This window comes from Octopus sinensis, linkage group LG1 (assembly GCF_006345805.1).
Source record: "Octopus sinensis linkage group LG1, ASM634580v1, whole genome shotgun sequence".
NCBI classification, from domain to species: Eukaryota; Metazoa; Mollusca; class Cephalopoda; order Octopoda; family Octopodidae; genus Octopus; species Octopus sinensis.
The window spans coordinates 11,404,802-11,427,301 of NC_042997.1; the positions used below are offsets into that span (position 1 = coordinate 11,404,802).

A 22,500-nucleotide genomic window follows, 5' to 3' on the forward strand; every position below is an offset into this window, starting at 1 on the left:
ATGTATGTATGTATGTATGTATGTATGTATTTATGTAGTAAGTATGTATGTATGTATGTATGTATGTATGTATGTATGTATGTATGTATGTATGTATGTATTTATGTATGTATGTATGTATGTAGGTATGTATGTATGTAAGTATGTATGTATGTATGTATGTATGTATTTATGTATGTATGTATGTATGTATGTATGTATGTATTTATGTATGTATGTATATATGCATGTATGTATGTATGTATGTATGTATGTATGGATGTATGTATGTATGTATGTATGTATGTATTTAGTATGTATGTATGTAGTATGTATGTATTGTATGTATGTATGTAGTTATGTATGTATGGTATGTATGTAGTATGTATGTATGTATGTACGTATATTTGTACGTACGTACGGATCATAGCTGCACCCGCATTACACGAGAAAAGCCATTGCCAAAAAACTTACTGAAATGATTCATTATTGATGCCATGTGATGTCCTTATATGACTTTCAAGCCCAGCAAAAGTTTTACCCATTTCATTACATATTGCACAGCTATGCTGGCTGATAGGAGACACAGGTGCCACCGTATGCACTCTCTTAACGTGTCCTTTCAGACCTCCAACTGAGAGGCACACCCTTCCACATTTTACACATGTTCTGTTGTGAATTGTAATATCCACATCACTGTTTATCATGGGCCAATTCCTGTGAGATTTTTGATGGCTGACGAGGCCTGCACGACTCAAACACCTCCTCCCACAAACCACACACATAAAAAGCAAACACTCCCTCATTATCCACAGGTTCCCTCCTTCTAAGCTTCTTCGTAATTTTCTCATACCTCAACCCCCAATTCTCTCCCTCTCAAACCCCAAACAATCACTATGCGCAGTCTTCCTCCATCCACCCCGGTCTTGTGCCCCGCTCTTCCAACCACCAACTGCAAATCCTGTCTGTATTAGAGCATTGTTAAGGCAATCCTTAAACCTTAGTTTAGGCTTATGCGCTGGTCTCCTGCTATCTTCCAGCTCACCATACAGTATCTACTTGGGCAGTCTCTCATTACTTATCCTTATCAGATGACCCCGCCCACCACCTCAAACATCTTTAAAGAATCATTGACTCTATACTTCTACTGCCACTCCCCTCAAGCACCTCCACATTACTAATGGCCATTTTCTAGTTTATCTCCAAATATTTCTCAGTATCGTTCCAGTTGCCTTACATGCCTACGGTAAATAACACATGCCTCACTCCCTTATAGCAAAGCTGGCAGGATACACGCGTTATATACTTTAATTTATGATAGGTGTCCACAGACGCCTATCAAGCCTACCAAAAGCACAACTAGCCCTGCTGATTCTCTATGAAATTTCATCATCAAGACCAGCAGTGCTCAAGGTACTTTCTAAAGAAATAAATCTAGACACAGTCTCCAACCTTTGACCATTCACAGTTATAAAAGGTTCCACATACATCTTGGACGGAGCAGGCTGTTACATTATAACAGTTTGTTTCAGATTGATCGTTTAACCCAATGCTGTACATGCTTCAGAAATCACAATCTGTTCAGCATTACCCAACAAAGGACCTTTCCGGCAACATCTAACAGACAGATGCCACGATAATTATCACAGACATCCTTTCCACCTTTCGATTTATATAGTATCTCCATAGTTGCATCAATCCAATCCGGAGGCACGTCTTTACTATACCAAACCCTCCGAACCACATCCCTCAACATAGTACAGAGATGTTCACCACCATATTTATATATCTCTGCACCTAGTCCATCCATACCAGGGGCCTTTCCATTGTTCAAGTTCTGATTGCCGCTTTATTCCAGCCAGGTTTAGAACCTCTGCTAAAAGATGCTTTGTTAGTCTCTCGAGAAAAGAGACATCAACTTTAGTGGGTTTATGTTTTCTTCATCTTTCATGTAAAACACTCAAAATCAAGAAAGATGACTATCGTTAATTCAGTTTTAACGTTGAAGCATAAATGAATGTCTTTTTTCCTCCAATATATGATCATAAAATATATGATCATCTTTCAAGATATAACGATTCCATTATATGCGAAATAAACTATTCTCGCTAGTTGGAAATTTCTCAGTAAATATCGATGAAAATTCTTGCATGAGTTCAGCTATTTTGATCTTTAGTAAATGGCTGCAATAAGATGTTATACTTTCTCGTAACACAAATATTACATCTTTTGGGGAAATTAATGCAGGAGACGTGCATTCTGTTATTGAATAATCTTTGTTATAATTGTTAACATGTTCATTCTTTGTTTGGGTAATGCAGTAGTGAGGCGTCTTTCTGAGCGCCTGAATGTGTGCATATGCAGCATGAATATTTTTTAAAGGTACTTTCAGTAAGTTCTGCATACCTTTTTGTTTCATTGTTATATGTCTAGTTATGATGAAACCAACATCTAAAGTGCACAAGAATTATTCTAGATATTATATTTGTCCAAACAGTCAACAGCTTTCCGTGTTCAGTAACACCAATGACCAATTTGTACGCTCAGTTCTTGATTCAGAATGTGTTTTTTCTTGTCATTAACAGTTTTACTATATGATCCACTCTCCTCTTTCCTTTCACTCTTTTTCTTCCGATAGTTTGAAGAAAGATTGTTTTTTTTTTCTCTTCAACGATTGTGGTAAATTCAGTGGTAAAGATTGTGGTATATACCAAAGATTGTGGTATATTCAATGTAAAACATAATATGAAAATAAAGATTAAGTTAAAATTAAGTATTCCGTATAGTATGTTGATAAAAGCTTTTATCTTCAAAGGCATTTCGGTATTTATATTTAGTCAGTAGATTTAAGGGCAATTATAGCTACATATTTAGTGAATTTAGGTTGTATTTGTTCGTACATACGTCGATATGTTCACTGAGATAAATTTGGCGGTATTGTGGTGAGGCTATCTGTTGACGATGCACCGTACAACGTTGCCGAATAGAATTCCCCGTGCTACCGATATAGTCTTTCTGGCAGCCCGAGCATCTGATAACGTAGATTAGATTTTCGGTTGCACAAGCGAAATTTGACTTAATTGTAATGTGTTGCCCCTGTTTATAATAGTATTCTGACCCTTCCAAAGTTGGGGCGATTACATTTTTTTTTTTACTTTGGAGCTTGTTGTGGAGGGGAATAATTTTGCATGGGTTGTTTGTTGCTTTTGCCATTTTAATGTCACGTAAAATTCTTTTTAGTTTTGGGTCCTTGTATAGTATTAGTAGGTTTTGCATGATTGTGTTGAATGCTTCTTTGTTTCTGGGGTAGAGTAGTGTTTTAAGGAGAGGTTTGTTAATGTCTTTGGTTTTTCTTAATGTCTTGGTGATGATAGATTTGGCACGTTTTATTCCATTATTAATGAGTTGGATTGGGTAGTGTCTATCCAGGAGGATGTTTTTCAATTCTTGTAGTCTTAAATCTCTAGTTTTCTTTTTCTCTAAGACAATAGTGCAGATTCTTCTTGCAAGGTTGAAGGGGATGTTTGTTTTTGTGTGTCTAGGATGGCAAGAGCTAAAGAGAAGTTATTGTTTTGCATCTGTTGTTTTATAAAATATGTCTGTTTCGATTTTGTTGTTTGTTTTTTAATTAGAATGTCTAGGAATAGAAGAGCCTCCTGGTTGTATTCCATTGTGAATTGAATGCTTGTGTTGATGCTGTTCAGAGGTGTTTTAAATTCTAGGAGTTTGTTATTCCAGAATATGAAACAGTCATCCAGGTATCTCTTCCAATTCTCTTTAATGTATTGGGCGAGAGGGTCTCCAAATTTTCGCAGTGAATTCTGATATATTTTTTTCTCCAAGAATCCCATTGTGAGGTTGGCAATGGTAGGTGCTACTCTCGTGCCCATCGCAATTCTCGATATTTGGAAGTAGCAGTTGGTGTCAAAAATGAAATAATTATTCTGGAGAATGAACTTAATTGATTTAATGATGAAGGTTTTGTTTATTCGTTCTGGTATTTCCTCTGGATGTAGTTCTAGCCAGAATCAAATCGCTTCAGTTCCATAATCATGTAGAATGTTGGAGTATAGGTTTATAACATCGCAGGAGACCATGAGGGATTCTTCCCCGAATTTTATGGGAGATGGTTCAGCATGTCTAAATCATCTCTGATGTAGCTTCTAATATGTTTTAGATATGGCTTCAAGAGAATGTCCATGAAGTAACTTAATCTGCGTGTTTCACAGGATGGGCTGGCTATAATAGGTCGTAATTTTAAGTGTTCTGGTGTTGGTGTATGCATGTATGTATGTGTTGTGTGTATGTATGTATGTATGTATGTATGTATGTATGTATGTATGTATGTATGTATGTATGTAGTGAGTTGTTGATGACTTCATCGATGGTTGGGCTTTTGTGGATTTTGGGGAGGCAATAGAAAAAGCTGGGTTTGTATTTGAAATTTGTTAGGAAATCTACTTACTTTTTTGTGAGGTCTTTCCCGTGGTTATGTATTAGTGAGGAGAGGTTTTTCATTATTTCTAGGGATTGTAGTTGTTGATTTCTTCATAATACTCATTGTTGTTTTGTGTCCATAATTACCATTGCGCTACCTTTATCCGCTTTTTGATTGTAATTTCTTTGTGGTTTTGTAGTTTATTAATATCTTTCCATTGGATTTTGTTGAGGCTTCGGATGGTTTTCTGTTTGTGCAGGGTGTGATAGAGAAGGTTTTCGATGTATTTGCAAAATTCATCAAGGCTTTTGTTTCTTTCTTTGTGGGGGGAGGGGGGGGTGTATTCGCTTTTGCTCTTGACCAGTGATTCATCCTGATCATCAAAGTCGGTCAGTACCTCTGCAAATCTTAATTTTTTGCAGAACCCCGAGACGCTGTCTTAATTTCACTTTGATTGGCTCTGCGGGGTGTCGGTGTGAATTTGAGTCCTTTGGAGAGGATGTCTATCTTAATGTTAGATAAGGATAAGTGGGAGAGGTTGATTACGTTGGGTTTCTCCTGTGTCTCGGGTTTCACCTTGTTATCTGTTTCCTCTGGTGAGTGTCGAAAAAATTTTGGTTGTTTGGGTATGGGTTGCTTGTAGTGGGAGGGGGCTATATATATATAATCCAATATAATATAATATTAATATAATATATAGAAACAAAAATGTACACATATGTATGTGTATATACATACATACATACATATATATATCATCATCATCATCATCGTCGTTTAACGTCCGTTCTCCATGCTAGCATGGGTTGGACGGTTCGACCGGGGTTCTGGGAAGCCAGAAGGCTGCACCAGGCTCCAGTCTAAATTGGCAATGTTTCTACAGCTGGATGCCCTTCCTAACGCCAACCACTCCGTGAGTGTAGTGGGTGCTTTTTACGTGCCACCTGCACAGGTGCCAGGCGGGGCTGGCAACGGCCACGGTCAGATTGGTGTATTTTATGTGCCACCGGCACGGAAGCCAGTCGAGGCGGTGCTGGCATCGGCCACGAGTCGGATAGTGCTTTTTACGTACCACCAGACCAGGGATCCTGGCTGGTTCAATTCGATTTCGATTTCGCTTGCCCCAACATGTCTTCACAAGCAAAGGGGGTTGGCAAGGGTGCCTGTCGTATGGTCGCATTGGAGTTTTTACGTGCCACGGCCACGAGTCGGATAGTGCTTTTTACGTACCACCAGACCAGGATCCTGGCTGGTTCAATTCGATTTCGATTCGCTTGCCCCAACATGTCTTCACAAGCAAAGGGGGTTGGCATGGGTGCCTGTCGTACGGTCGCATTGGAGTATTTTACGTGCCACGGCCACGAGTCGGATAGTGCTTTTTACGTACCACCAGGCCAGGATCCTGGCTGGTTCAATTCGGTTTCGATTTCGATTTCGATTTCGCTTGCCCCAACATGTCTTCGCAAGCATGGGGGGGGGGGGGGTTGGCATGGGTGTCTGTCGTCGGATGAGGTTCTATATCGACTTCGCTGCCTCAACCGTCTTTGTGTCCAAGGGAGGAAAGGCATTCATAAGTGGGCTGGGCTCACTTGTCCTGCCTGGTCTTCTCACGTACAGAATATTTCCAAAGGTCTCGGTCTCTGGTCATTTCCTCAGTGAGGCCTAAAGTTCGAAGGTCGTGCTTCACCACCTCGTCCCAGGTTTTCCTGGGTCTACCTCTTCCACGGGTTCCCTCAACTGCTAGGGATTGGCACTTTCTCACACACCTATCTTCATCCATTCTCGCCACATGACCATACCACGCAATCGTCTCTCTTGCACACCACAACTGATGCTTCTTAGCAAACATTTCTCTCAAGGTGCTAACGCTCTGTCGAGTATGTACACTGACATTACACATCCATCGGAGCATACTGGCTTCATTCCTCACGAGCTTACGCATGTCCTCAGCAGTCACAGCCCATGTTTCGCTGCCATGTAGCATGGCTGTTCGTACACACGCATCATACAGTCTGCCTTTTACTCTGAGCGAGAGGCCTTTAGTCACCAGCAGAGGTAAGAGCTCCCTAAACTTTGCCCAGGCTATTCTTATTCTAGCAGTTACACTTTCAGCGCACCCACCCCCCTACTGACTTGGTCACCTAGATAACGGAAGCTATCAACTACTTCTAGTTTTTCCCCCTGGAAAGTGACGGAAGTTTGTTTTCTGCAGATTTTCGGAGGTTAATGCTCCCGAGCATCTGCCACATACAAAAACTATCTTCCCAGTTAGCCTACCTTTGACATTGCTGCACCTCTTATGTGTCCATAGCTTACACTGGGTACATCTTATAGAGTTTCTACCTACACCTTTTCTACAGATCGAGCAGGGCCATCTTCCTGAAGATATTTGTGGATTGTCTACCTTTCTACTTATTAGTACTTTGGTTTTAGCTAGGTTGACTCTAAGGCCCCTTGATTCTAAACCCTCCTTCCACACCTGGAACTTCTCCTCCAGTTCTGATATATATATATGATATAATTAGGGAACTCTTTATCTTATATTAAACATTTAATACTTTTTGATAGTTATATAATTTTAAAAAATAAATAAATAAATAAATAAAATGATAATATATATATATATATATATATATATATATATATATATATTTATATTTAAAATTTATAAGTTTAAATTATTTAAATAATTTTTAAAATTTTAACTTTAATTTAAATATTTTAATTTGGAATTTTATATTTTTTATACTTTATATTTTTTAAATTAATTTTATTTCTATGTATTGGCTTATGATTTTCACTGTTTGATTTGCCTAATAGTGGTTTTATCTCAAATTTAATATAATATATATATATATATATATATATATTATATATATATATATATATATATAATATATAATATATATATATTAATATATATATATATATATATATAGATATCAACAATTGAGGGTAAAATTAATTAATTAATCATTGAGAGAAATTTTCTTTAAGTAGTAGAAATGCTAAGAAAAAAATTTTTTTTTGGCTGCTTTTCTACTAAGTTCAGTATGTGGCGAAGTAATTTATTTTACTAAGCCCTAATTATATAATGTATATATATATATATATATATATATATCTATATATATATATATATATATATATAGATCAACGATCAAGGCGACTAGAAATCCAAAGGACTGTATACTAAGTTAACTATAGTTGCAGAGCAAATAGTTTTATTGTACTGATTTAACGTTTAGTAAAGAATGCCAGTGTATAAAACTATATAATTGTGACTTTTAACAATCATTTCCTTCTATTTCTAGACGAAACGAGTACTTTATCACCCCCTTTGTTAGAAGAATGGAAGATTCTCTACTACAAGCTGCCAATTACCGTTGTGGTGATCATCTTTTTAGCCAGTACTTCCATTCTTGTGTCACGTCTAGTAGACAGAGTCTATAATACTTACAAAGACAACTGGGCTATACGCGAAGACGTCGCTGATGTGAACTATCAAACAAAAGAACTGATTAGAAACAAAATGAAAGTCAATGCTGAGACAAACACCGACGATTCTGGAGTTACCAACGTTTGGCTAAAGAAATACATAAATCTTTGGATGCAACGTGTTGCCGAGAAAAAGCGCACTGAAAGAGTTTCCAATGTCATCACATCGCAGCATAGGAAGAGCGTATCGGTGGCTGGCACGTCAGAAATGATGGAACCAGATGTTATCTCTCATGTTGTCGTGATTGAAGTTGGATCTAGTCGATGTCCTTCGAACAGCGACCTTAAAGCAACTGGATATATATAACTGTCAGTTTTTTTTTATATTACTTACTAGCAGTATCGCCCGGCGTTGCTCAGGTTTGTAAGGGAAATAACTATAAAGCATTTTTAGAGAGTTATAGCCAAAAAATAGCAAAAAAATGGAAAAAAATGATGGTAAATTTTTTTTTAGTTAAAAAAGGTGGAGTTGCGTCCCCTAGACAGTTTGCGGTTTGTGTTTCTGATTCTCGACCCCATGTCGAATTTATCGATTTTTTTCAGAACTGGGGGAACTTTTCAAAATTTTCGCTGCGTTAGTTTTGAATTATGACATTGGGCTATGTGTGTGTCAAGTTTCATCAGAATCGGTTGAAAGCCGTGGTCAGGGTGAGGGTACAAGCAAACAGACACACAGAAACACGCACAGACAAACTGCCGTTTATATAGAGAGAGATAACAAAGGCTTATTGTTAAAATTGACGCATGTTTCTGTTAGATGGTTTGATTATAATTTGAGATTTCAAGACTTCGCTGCTGGCAGTAAAATGTATGTTTTCCTTATGAAGAAAAGAGGAAAAAAAGCGATAACGTTTATTTAATTTTTATTTTGTACTCTAAGAATTACGTGACTGAGAGAGAGAGAGAGAGAGAGAGAGAGAGAGAGAGAGAGAGGAGAGAGAGAGAGAGAGAGAGAGAGATGATGATGATGATGATGATGATGAAATTATCCTCCTTCAATCACAGCTATTTTATGGCGTTCCATTTCTTGGGAAATTACAACGCAAATGTTTCTTACGGATATTGCAATATTGATACAGAAAGAGACACACCTTGAACATTGTGTGTGTGTGTGTGTGTGTGTTTGTGGGTATGTATGTATGTATGTATGTATGTATGTATGTATGTATGTATGTATGTATGTGCGTGTATGTATTTATATATGCATAAATGTGTGTATGTATGTCTCCATGTATATATGCATGTATGTGTGTGTATGTATATATGTAAGCATGTATGTATGAGCGACGCTGATAACATGTAACTGAAAACAACCAGTGACATGGCCGGATCACCGTCGACTAAAGTGGTGACTCACTACGTCTGCTTGTTATCTGGGCACCTTGACAAAAGCTGTGAAAGTTCGGATGAAGTGAGGTGAGTCAACGACCATTTAATAAACAAAGAAGGATTTAGAAAAATAACTGAGAATGGCCAGTGGTATGTATTTCAACAACACAGACAAATACAGATATTTCAAATATTATACAGCGTAAATTCTTGATTTATCAAAATAATCTCCGCCTGTACAGGATGTATCGTAATTATCAAATCACAATTGAGATCAGCTCTACTTGAGAAGGGGAGATAACCTCAAGATTCGTAGCTTATTTTTTATTCTTTTACGTGTTTTAGTCATTTGACTGCGGCCACGCTGGAGCACCGCCTTAAAGGGTTTTAGCCGAAGTAATCGACTCCAGGACTTATTCTTTGTAAGCCTAGTTCATATTCTATCGGGCTTTTTTGCTGAACCACTAGCTTACGGGGAGGTAAACACACCAACATCAGTTGTCGAACGGTGATGGTGATGGTGGGACAAACACAGGCACAAAGACACACATACATAAATACATACACATACACGCACTCACACACGACGTGCTTCTTTCAGTTTCCGTCTACCAGATCCACTCAGAAGGCTTTGCTCGGTCCGAAGCTATAGTAGGAATTATGGGGACGTAAACACACTAGCATCGGTGTCAAGCGATAGTGTGGGGACTGACACTGACACAGACACAAACACACACACACACACACACACACACACACACACACACACACACACACACACACACACACACACACACACACACACACGCATACACACATACACACACATACTACGGGCTTCTTTCAGTTTCTGTCTACCAGATCCACTCAGAATGCTTTAGTTGGCTCCAGTCTATAGCAGAAGACACTCACACTCGCCCAAGGCGCCACGCATTAGGACTGAACCCGGAACCTTGTGGTTAAATTATGTAAATTACTTTGGCCATAAATGTGTTCTACTCTGTTTTGTTTAAATCTAACTCACTTGACCACTGGACGCAAGATTGGATAAATTGTTGTACTGCAGACCGCTATGGAGAAAGAAACGCTTGTCCACTACCGTCCTCTTATCTCAAGACAATAAGCCTTTTTTAAATTCCATAATGGCATGGCAACTTTGGATAAATCTTGACTCTTTAGATTAGATTATCTCCCCTTCTCAAGTGGAAGTGGTCTTAAAATGCCATTTGCTGATTATAATAAATTCTCTAGATAAGGAGATAATTTTAATGATTCAAGGATATATGTTGTACGGTACCTGTCTTTGACCAATGTGTGTATGTTTGCACATGAATACATATGTGTTTTTAAATAGGCGCAGGAGTGGCTGTGTGGTAAGTAGCTTGTTTACCAACCACATGGTTCCGAGTTCGGTCCCACTGCGTGGCACCTTGGGCAAGTGTCTTCTTCTACTATAGCCTCGGGCCGACTAAAGCCTTGTGAGTGGATTTTGGTAGACGGAAACTGAAAGAAGCTTGTCGTATATATGTATTATATATATATATATATAATTATATTATATATATATATATATATATGCGTGCGTGTGTTTGTGTGTCTGTGTTTGTCCCCCTAGCATTGCTTGACAACCGATGCTGGTGTGTTTATGTTCCCGTTACTTAGCGGTTCGGCAAAAAAGACCGATAATAAGTACTGGGCTTACAAAAAGAATAAGTCCTGGGGTCGAGTTGCTCGATTAAAGGCGGTGCTCCAGCATGGCCACAGTCAAATGACTGAAACCAGTAAAAGAGTAAATGTGTACATGGTAGAAGAATGCTCTCACTTGAAGCCTTCGGTGTTTGCAGTCTTTGGTCATCGTATCTTTTCACAAAGATGGTTGTGATCTGTAAACAGTAGGAACCAGAAAAAAACCCCCCAACAAAATAACAAAAAAGAATGAACACGCAATGCGCATGTGCACACTCAATTCGTAAAGGAGGGGAAGCACTCTGTCGGTTACGACGACGAGGGTTCCGGTTGATCTGAATCAACGGAACAGCCTGCCGTGAAATTAACGTGTAGGGCTGAGCACTCCACAGACACTGTACCCTTAACGTAGTTCTCGGGGATATTCAGCGCTACACCGAGAGTGACAAGGCTGGCCCCTTGAAATACAGGTACAAACAGAAGCAGGAAGTAAGAGTGAGGAAAGTTGTGGTGAAAGAGTACAGCAGGGATCACCACCATCCCCCGCCGGAGTCTCGTGGAGCTTTAGGTGTTTTCGCTCAATAAACACTCACAACGCCCGGTCTGGGAATCGAAACCGCGATCCTACGACCGCGAGACCGCTGCCCTAACCACTGGGCCATTGCGCCTCCCAATTCGTAAAACAGAAGACAAGAATAAACACGCAATGCTCATGTCAAAACAAAACGGAATAGAATAAAAACGTAATGTCAATAGGTTATATGATGGTCTGCATGCCACGTCTGACACCAGCTTTGCGGCAATTTTCTTGTTTGTTTTCTTTGTTGGTAGTTTAACGGCTTCGAACATTCAGAAACACTCGCGTTGCACAAGCGTTTGTCACTATAAAATTTGATGTCATGCCACTTTTTGCATTCCTTTCTATTCATTCTCTTATTCTCTTGTACTCCTTTATTTGTTTCAGTCATTTGACTGCGGCCATGCTGGAGCACCGCATTTAGTCGAGCAACTCGACCCCAGGACTTATTCTGTGTAAGCCTAGTACTTATTCTATCGGTTCCTTTTGCCGAACCGCTAAGTTACGGGGACGTAAACACACCAGCACCGGTTGCCAAGCGATGTTGGGGGGGGGGAACAAACACAGACACGCAAACATATACACACGCATATATATTATATATATATAATATATTATATATATATATAATATATATATATATATATATACGACGGGCTTTTTTCAGTTTCCGTCTACCAAATCCACTCACAAGGCTTTGGTCGGTCCGAGGCCATAGTAGAAGACAGTTGCCTATGGTGTCACGCAGTGGGACTGAGCCCGGAACCATGTGGTTGATAAGCAAGCTACTTACCTTTATTTTATTGTTTTTATAATTTTTTGTTTTTTTATTGTTTATAACTCTTTACTCTTTTACTCTTTTACTCTTTTACTTGTTTCAGTCATTTGACTGCGGCCATGCTGGAGCACCGCCTTTAGTCGATCAAATCGTCCCCGGGACTTATTCTTTGTAAGCCCAGTACTTTTTCTATCGGTTCCTTTTGCCGAACCGCTAAGTGACGGGGACGTAACACACCAGCATCGGTTGTCAAACAATGTAGGGGGGGACAAACACACACACACACAAACACCACACACACACACCACACACACACAACCACACACACACACAAATATATATATATATATACTAGACAGGCTTCTTTCAGTTTCCGTCTACCAAATCCACTCACAAGCATTGGTCGGCCAGGGCTATAGCAGAAGACACTTGCCCAAGATGCCACGCAGTGAGACTGAACCCGGAACCATGTGGTTGGTTAGCAAGCTACTTACCACACAAATTATTGTTTTTATACACGAACACATACACACACATACTCACGTATCCACGAACACACATATACCTCCCACACACCACACACTTACATGCACATATACACACACACATACACACACGCATGCATACACATATACACACACACAACCTGTCACACGTCTCCACTTTCACACACACATATACACACGCACGCACATACACACATGCACATACGCACATACACACACACGCACATACATACGCACATAATACACGCACACACACATATACACACACACACCAGCACAGATTCCCACATATACCTCCAACAAACAATACTCAGCACCTTTCACTGACCATTCTTCCACATAGGTACATAGACACAAGAGCCACTCCTAATTCATTCTCTCTTGACCTTAAACAATACTAAGCCCTACCACACACAGATTAACAGCCACAACCACACGCACACACACACACACACACGTGGTATCATTGCACACATACACACATACACACACATACCTCCTCTTGCACTCTCGTGTCTTTGAAAGAACTTTTTCTTCACCCATTCCTTTCCGGTCATTCAAAATGTGACCGTGTGTGTACCGTTGACGATTTTTTGCCCTCCGTCTTCCCTTCTTTGGATCTTTCCTTTTCCTATGTTTCTGACGAAGAGTTCCGCTCGAAACGTTAAACCCTCCTTCTTTCCTTCTTTTCTGAGCGTCCAATAATACTATACTTGTCCCACGTCCTCGCGTTGTTGTGTTTTCTCTTTGTGTTTTCATGTTTGGATTAACTATCTATCTATCTATCTATCTATCTATCTATCTATCTATCTATCTATCTATCTATATCTATCTATCTATCTATCTATCTATCTATCTATATATAATATATTTCCTCGCGCTCGCCAGTTACCTATCTCGTCCCAGCCAGAACAAAGGCCTTCGTTCGTCTTTTTCGTTTGTTCTCTTGTTTATTTTTGATTTCTCGTATTGCAATTTAATTCTCGTTATGTATTTTCTTGTACATGTATCTTTATTTTGTATTATTTTTTTTTCTCTTGTATGTATTTTTTTGTGCAGATCTTTGTTACGTCCCTTTTTGTGTTACATTTTTTCTCGCTCGTTTACCCCTCTACGAGTTTATTTTATTTTAATTCTCTCGTATGAAGGCCTAGCTTTACTATACGTGTTCTGTCTCTGCCTTCGAAACACGTGTCTGCTAGCGACAGCTGATGAAGGGGATTTTTCCTTGTGCAGCATGTCCTGTACTTCGTTTTTCTGCTGCACATAATTGTTTTTCCCGTTTTCGTTTTCGTTTCGTTTTGTTCCACGTCTCTGTCCTTCTGTTGTAACAAAATGTCTTTTCCGTTTTCGTTCTGTTGATTTTTTCGTCTTCCTGTGATGTCCTGTACGTATATATATTTTATATATGCATGTATATATACATGTAGATGTCGGTACGTACATATATGTTTGTATGTATGCATATATTTTATTTATTACACTATATATATATATATAATATGTGATCGCGTGTGTATCGTTGGCGATTTTCTTTCTCCGCCTTCCCTTCCTTAGACTTTTCCTTTTTTCTATGTTTCTGACGAAGAGCTCCGCTCGAAACGTTAAATCCTCCTTCTTTCCTTTCCTGAGCGTTCAATAATACTATACTTGTTCCACGTCCTCGCGTTGTTGTGTTTTCTCTTTGTTCAGGTTTGGATTAACTATATAATATATATATATATATATATATATATATATATTATATATATATATATATATATATATATATATATATATATAATATATATATATATATATATATATATATTAGAAAACACTTGCCCAAGGTGCCACGCAGTGGTACTGAACCCAGAACCATGCCAAGCTACTTACCACACAGCCACTCCTGCGCCTTATTATTCATTATTATTCTTAGATGAATAAAACTGCTGGCATCAGTTGCTAGTTGTCCGAGCACTGCATCCTTCAAAACTTCCATGCTTCCTGAGATTCGCCAGCACTACACCTGATTTTCTCCCCTCCATACACACGCAAGCATGTATCTGACTCATACATTGTATATATCTTTCTAAATAAAAGTCATACTCGTCACTTGGAAGCGAGTGTAACAAGGTACCATGCTATCACTAATTGTTTTAGGTGACTATGTAATCACTAACAGGCATAGACGCCTTCTCGGCCGTCCCACCCTTCACCCAGTAGAACAGGTATGTGGAGGGAAAGAGGGGACTCCCAACACAAGGCTGGTACTAATTTTTCAGCGGAGTAGACAGAAGCAACGTGAAATAAAGTGCTTTGCTCGAGAAAACAACGCAGTATCCGGTTCAGTATCGAACCTACGATGTTATGATTGTGAGCCTAACATCTCTAACCACTAGATCAAGCATCTTTCCATTGTATCGTCAAAAGTACATTTTTAAACGTGTCTTTATATTTCAAAGACAGTAATATATTTCTGTTGCATCTCGGGAGGATCATTGAGCCAATAATAAACACACGCACTGATTAAATCTCACGTGTATAATCAATTTTTCTATTTTGTTATGCTTCTGTTGTGTAATTTCTCTAATGTTGTTGCTGTCTCGAGAATATGTATTTTGTTTACATCATTTGAATACAGTTCAGTGGGCTGTCTATCGGTATTCTGCCGGACTTGTGTTTTGGAAGGCATACTATCTCTCATTTTAATTTTAAATTTCGTAGGCCGTTTACTATCTCTACTGAGACACAAAAAAATATATATTCCAACACACAAGTTCACATCAAGAATCCTGCAAATCTAAGACAAAAACGAAATGTATTTTTTACAGGCGCAGGAATGGATGTGTGGTAAGTAGCTTGCTTACCAACCACATGGTTCTGGGTTCAGTCCGACTGCGTGGCACCTTGGGCAAGTGTCTTCTACGATAGCCTCGGGCCGACCAAAGCCTTGTGAGTGGATTTGTTACATGAAAACTGAAAAGAAACCCGTCGTATATATGTATATGTATGTATGTGTGTGTATATGTGTCTGTGTTTGTCCCCACAACATCGCTTGACAACCGATGCTGGGTTGTTTAGGTCCCCGTAACTTAGCGGTTCGGCAAAAGGAACCGATAGAATAAGTACTAGGCTTACAAGAAATAAGTCTTGGAGTCGATTTGCTCGCCTAAAGGCGGTGCTCCAGCATGGCCGCAGTCAAATGACTGAAACAAGTAAAAGAGTAAAGAATTTAACTCCTTAAAACACGATTATTTGAAGTTAATCAAAAATGCTTGTTCTAAAATCTCTCAAAGATATCAACGCAGTAGTTGTCGGATGCAGCTGTGCATCGTTAACTAACCAGAGGAGATGTCTTCTTGGGGTTAAAATATCTCAGTAGAGTCCGTTCGAACAGACAACTATAGTTATGGTAAGACCTCACCTGGAATTTGCATCACCGGTCTGGAACCCCTATCTTGCCCAGGATATCAATCGTCTGGAAGCCGTTCAGCGTCTTGCAACCAAAAGAATACCCCCCATCAGGCCTTTGCCATATTCTGAACGCCTTACTTCCCTGGGCATGGAGGACACATTGAAACTCCGATGTCTGGCAGCTGACTTGGCAGACACCCATAAAATTATCAACCATCTTACAAACAATAACTCTGAGCACCTTTTCAAACTCCACCCGTCTAACACCCGTGGACATATTTACAAAGTCAGAAAACAGCACAGCTCTCATGACTTTAGGAAACATTTTTTCACGCTGAGAGTTGCTGAAGCATGGAACAAACTGCCGGCATCAGTTGTTAGTTGTCGGATCACTGCATCCTTCAAAACTTCCATGCTTTCTGAGATTCGCCAACACTACACCTGATTTCCTCCCCTCCATACACACACAAGCATGTATCTGACTCATACATTGTTCACTTTCCAGGCATTTGTACATTACTGCATATACTCTATATGCACTTTATGACAAGTTGTGGTGCACCTGAGCACTGTATACAATAATTTCATTATTATTATTATTATTATTATTATTATTATTATTATTATTATTATTATTATTATTATTATTATTTAAAATGGATACAAATATTACTTTTAAGTTAGCATTTTGAAACAAAGGGAGAGCACTTTTACACAAAATATAACAGAGTTACTCCCAATAAAATTGTATTTTAAGACGTACGCCAACATGCAGTTTGAGAAGATTACTTTAGACGCGTTGTTGATGAGAGGCAGATGCTCATATTTATGGTATTTAGTTTCTGCTCATTAATTATTCCAATTTCAAGGCCGGCTGGTGTTTATTGTGTCCTTTGTTTTTAATCTCCTTTCTCGAGTTGATATAAATACGTATCGGTCTTGATTTGCAGTCCATTCAATAAAAAAGAGGCTTTGCAAATTGTAAGAAAATATTTTTAAGAAGAGAGGAATTAGTTTACTATTTACTATGCGGTTCTAAGAAGAATAAAAACATACAAACTGGCCGGGCTTAATAGCAAAATAATAGCAAAAATAAATAATAATAAAACTACAAAATATACCATACAATGGAAGCCACTTATTGTAATCACCTTGGAACGGAGCCGTTTCCATAACGATAGCAAGCAGATATTACTGGTTTCATAAGGCGGCGAGCTGGCAGAAACGTTAGCACGCCGGGCGAAATGCTTAGCGGTATTTCGTCTGCTTTACGTTGTGAGTTCAAAATCCGCCGAGGTCGACTTTGCCTTTCATCCATTCGGGGTATTTAGCCCCTTGTGGGTAATAAAGAAATATATATTACTGGTTTCAAATTCTGACTGAGGGTCAGCAATTTCGAGGTAGAGGATAAGTCAATTACATCGACCCCCGTTCTCAAATGGAACTTATTTTATAGACCCCGAAAAGATGAAAGGCAAAGTCGATCTCGGACGGATTTGAACTCGGAACGTAAAGACGGACGAAATGCCACTTGTCATTTTTGCCCTGCGCGGTAGGAGACACCAATTTTGTTATCAATATTCGTTCGATAACAAGGCGGCGAGCTGGCAGAATCGTTAGCACGCCGAGCGAAATGCTTTGTGGTATTCCGTCCGCCGCTGCGTTCTGAGTTCAAATTCCGCCAAGGTCGACTTTGCCTTTCATCCTTTCGGGGTCGATTAAATAAGCAGCAGTTACGCACTGGGGTCGATATAATTGACTTAATCCGTTTGTCTGTCCATATTTTGTCCCCTCTGTGTGTAGTCCCTTGTGGGCAGTAACGAAATAAGAAACGATAGTACGCCGGGCGAAATGCTTAGCGGTATTTCGTCTGCCGTTACATTCTGAGTTCAAATTCCGCCGAGGTCGACTTTGCCTTTCATCCATTCGGGGTCGATAAATTAAGTACCAGTTACGCACTGGGGTCGATGTAATCGACTTAATACGTTTGTCTGTCCTTGTTTGTCCTCTCTGTGTTTAGCCCCTTGTGGGTAATAAAGAAATAGGTATTTCGTCTGCCGCTACGTTCTGAGTTCAAATTCCGCCGAGGTCAACTTTGCCTTTCATCCATTCGGGGTCGATAAATTAAGTACCAGTTACGCACTAGGGTCGATGTAATCAACTTAATCCGTTTGTCTGTCCTTGTTTGTCTACTCTATGTTTAGCCCCTTGTGGGTAGTAAAGAAATAGGTATTTCGTCTGCCGCTACGTTCTGAGTTCAAATTCCGCCGAGGTCGACTTTGCCTGTCATTCTTTCAGGGTCGATCTAATCGACTGGCCCCCCTCCACCAGAATTTCGGGCCTGTACCTAGAGTAGAAAAGAATATTCGTTTGATAACATTATCTGTGATTACAATATACGACCTTCCTTGCGATGGGTTTTCGAGAACGAATGGATATATAACAAATATAACAGGTATTTAACATCTATTTTAGTGAAGTAATAGAGTCAGCCTCTACATCAATGCTTCCCTGCCTGGGAATTTCAATGGATCTTGAAAATTCAAATAGAACACCACTTGCCTTTAAATACCAATACAGAAAAATTGTGTGTGTGTGCGTATGTGTATGTAGTGGGAGGAGTGGGTGGATGCTAGCCGATCAAGAGTTTGTGCTGGAGAAAAGGTTAGAAAACGCTGCTCAATGTGAACACTGTGATTTGCTAGAAATAGCAAACAAATTTCCCTCAAAAGACAGCCTACAGTTTAAAACAAAGTAAATAAAGAAAGACATATTGGAGAAATAAATAAATAAAAACACATCGGATAATGTTATCCCAGAAAAAAAAAAAAAAAAGCAAGGAAAACTGGCCCTTGGATTTGCTAGAAATAGCAGGTCGAAAAACGAAACAAGGGTTGGTCTGTTGTCTCGAGAATATGCATTTTGTTTACATTATTTACATTTGACGGATATTTGTCCTCAGATTGTTTGTTGTTAACAACGTTTCGGCTGATATACACTCCAGCCTTCATCAGGTGTCTTGGGGGAAATTTCGAAACTGGGTTCTCATTCCTAAGGTAATTTTTCGATGTTGTTATTATCATCATCATCATCATCATCATCATCATCATCATCATCATCATTATTATTATTATATTATTATTATTATTATTATTATTATATTATTATTATTATTAAGATCACTGCCTGAAATCGAACTCGGAATCTTGGGGTGGTAGCCCGCGCTCTTAACCACTAAGCCCATGGGCATATGGCGTAGTGGTAAGAGCGCGGGCTACTAACCCCAAGATTTCGAGTTCGATTTCAGGCAGTGATCTGAATAATAATAATAATAATAATAATAGTAATAATAATACACAGCCACTCCTGCGCCTATACTAATATACTAATATGATGGAATATTCCGTCGAAGACGATGCATGAGCTTTCAGCTTTTGCCAAAAGACCTGCGCAGATGATTTGTTTATAGTGATTGCTGAGTAATGTGAAATGAAGTGTTTTGCTCAAGACCACAACGCAGAACCCGATCCAAGAATTGAAACCGCCATCTCGCTATCGTGAGCGCAGCATCCTAACCACTAGGCCATGCGTCATCACGAGCACTGTGTAGCACAATCTTTTCTACTCTAGGCACAAAGCCCGAAATTTTGGGGGAAGGGTGCTGGTCGATTAGATCGACCCCAGTACGCAACTGGTACTTAATTTATCGCCCCCGAAAGGATGAAAGGCAAAGTCGACCTCGGCGGAATTTGAACTCAGAACGTAGCGACGGGCGTAATACCGCTAAGCATTCCGTCCAGCGTGCTAACGATTTTGCCAGTTCGCCGCCTTCGCTATGTAGCACAATACAATACAGAAGTGCAGTAGTACAATGTGACCATTATATTATCACAATGCAGTCGTACAGTAATACAGTATAACACACTACATTATAGAGCAGTATAACAGACAAGTTGTGCAGTACAGTTGAACAGGCGCAGGAGTGGGTGTGTGGTAAGTAGCTTGCTTACCAACCACATGGTTCCGGGTTCAGTCCCACTGCATGGCACCTTGGGCGATTGTCTTCTACTATAGTCTCGGGCCGACCAAAGATTTGTGAGTGGATTTGGTAGACAGAAACTGAAAGAAGCCTGTCGTATATATATAGTGTAATAAATAAAATATATGCATACATCCATACATATATGTACGTACCTACATCTACATGTATATATACATGCATATATAAATATATATACGTGAGTACAGGACACCACAAATAGACGTAGAACTCAACGAGAAACGAAAACGGAAAAACAAGCATGGAACAAGCCATTTTTTTACAACAGAAAAACAGTACAAGACAAACTACACAAGGAAAAAAAACCCTTCATCAGCTGTCCCTAGTTCAACTCTAGCGTGTTTCGAAGGTAGGACTATGTGTGTGTGTGTGTGTGTATGTGTGTGTGTGTGTGTGTGTGTGTGTGTGTGTTTGTGTTGACGTCCCCGTAACTTAGCGGTTCGGCAAAAGATGCCGATAGAATAAGTACTAGGCTTACAAAGAAAAAGTCCCGGGGTCGATTTGCTCGACTAAAGGCGGTGCTCCAGAATGGCCGCAGTCAAATGACTGAAACAAGTAAAAGAGTACACTACATTAAAATAACGGCGCCGTACAGTATTGCAATCCTGTGTAATAAGTGCAACGAAACAGGAATAAGCATCGTCTTCACCCTTGCATATTACCATGCAAGTGTGATGATAATATTTATTACTTGTCCTTGAGATGCCTATAGCAGAGTCCACAACGCCACCAGCTTTGGCTTTCTCTTCTTTGTCCATTGAAATTAGTTTAGTTGACATGTTTTATAGCAATATCTTATATCAAACTAGCAGTATCGCCCGGCGTTGCTCGGGTTTGTAAGGGAAATAACTATATAAGCATTTTTAGAGAGTTATAACCAAAAAATAGCAAAAAAAAAATGCATTAAAAATGGAAAAAAAATGATGGTAAATTTTTTTAAAAAATCGTTGACTCATCGTAGACATTTTTAGAGAGTTACTTCCCTTATATAATAGCGAAAAAATGCATTAAAATGGAAAAAAATGATGGTAAATTAAAAAAAAAATCGTAGACTCATCGTAGACGCGCGCTAATACCCAGAAGGGCTCGATATGAATCACGACTATAAGATACCCGGTTTTGGTTAAACTGCACCGCAAAATGTGGGAGTAGTTAGGAATCTAAATCGTAGGAGACAGACACACAACTTGACTTTTATATATAAAGATTATGAACTCAAAAGTGAACCTTTAACCTTAAATCGTCTGCTTCATTGATAATTTGTAATTCATCAATGACTAATGTTTGTAATGAGTCATGCTTCTTCCTCTAATGTCGATCTAACAAACCATAGTAATATATCTTGTTTGAATGCATCGGCAAAAAATTAAACAGAAAATTAAATAAACTATTTAGTTTTTGGATTTGGTTTGCAAGATTCTTTATATGAGTTAGTGTGTTGAAGTATATTCTGTTGTGCCTGGGGAGAGTTATTTTCTTTTTGTGACTTTTATAAATTAACACACTCACCAGTAAAATTTCCACTTATTTCTTATTTTTATTTTCCTAAAATTTTCGTTGCGTCTTGCAACCTTTTCAATAGTCAAGACTATTGAAAAGGTTGCAAGACGCAACGAAAATTTTAGGAAAATAAAAATACGCAACGAAAATTTTAGGAAAATAAAAATAAGTGGAAATTTACCGCTGAGTGTGTTAAATTATAAGGCACAAAAAGAAAATGACTCTCCCCAGATACAACTAAATGAACTATATTTGAATAGATTATATATTAATGACTTATATTTTTAATCTAAAATATTTTTTACGTTAATGATAAATAACAATAACAATATCGATCATACTGCCGTCCGAAAGCGATAAATCTATGTTAGTGAATTTTTAAAATTTTCGATGTTTATTACGACAATTGTGTTTCAGGTTAAAAAAAAAAAGACCAAAACGAACGCGCAATGAAAAGAGTTGTTTCCCTTGTATTGTTTGCCACAATATTAGTTTTAAAATCTGCAGTTTTGTGATACCAACGGAAGATAATTTTACTGAATTGAACAACAGTAAAATTGTTCCGATTTTTAGGTATCCCGGTCCTTCCCTACGTGGTTTTTGGAAGAACATTAGTAACCGAGGGAAAAAGAAACCAAAAAACAAGAAAAACAGCAGTGCCTATGCATAATTTTAGGTTCAATAACACCCAGAAAGTTCGCTACACCTTGAGGTACCTATTTCTTTATTACCCACAAGGGGCTAAACACAGAG

General features: G+C 38.8%; 1 protein-coding gene and 1 long non-coding RNA gene across 3 annotated transcripts in view; both read left to right on the forward strand.

Moving 5' to 3' along the window:
* The window catches only part of LOC118766109, a 9,962-nt gene extending 1,740 nt beyond the window's left edge, over window positions 1–8,222 (forward strand). The window contains exon 2 of the mRNA XM_036509385.1: window positions 7,732–8,222. Coding sequence (XP_036365278.1) covers window positions 7,732–8,222 — 491 coding nt within the window. The remainder of the gene's footprint in view (window positions 1–7,731) is intronic.
* Window positions 8,223–22,174: 13,952 nt separating this feature from the next.
* Window positions 22,175–22,500, forward strand: part of LOC118766153 — a 22,641-nt gene continuing 22,315 nt past the window's right edge. For both annotated transcript variants that reach the window (XR_005002062.1, XR_005002068.1), the window contains exon 1: window positions 22,175–22,459. This is a non-coding gene — a long non-coding RNA (uncharacterized LOC118766153). The remainder of the gene's footprint in view (window positions 22,460–22,500) is intronic.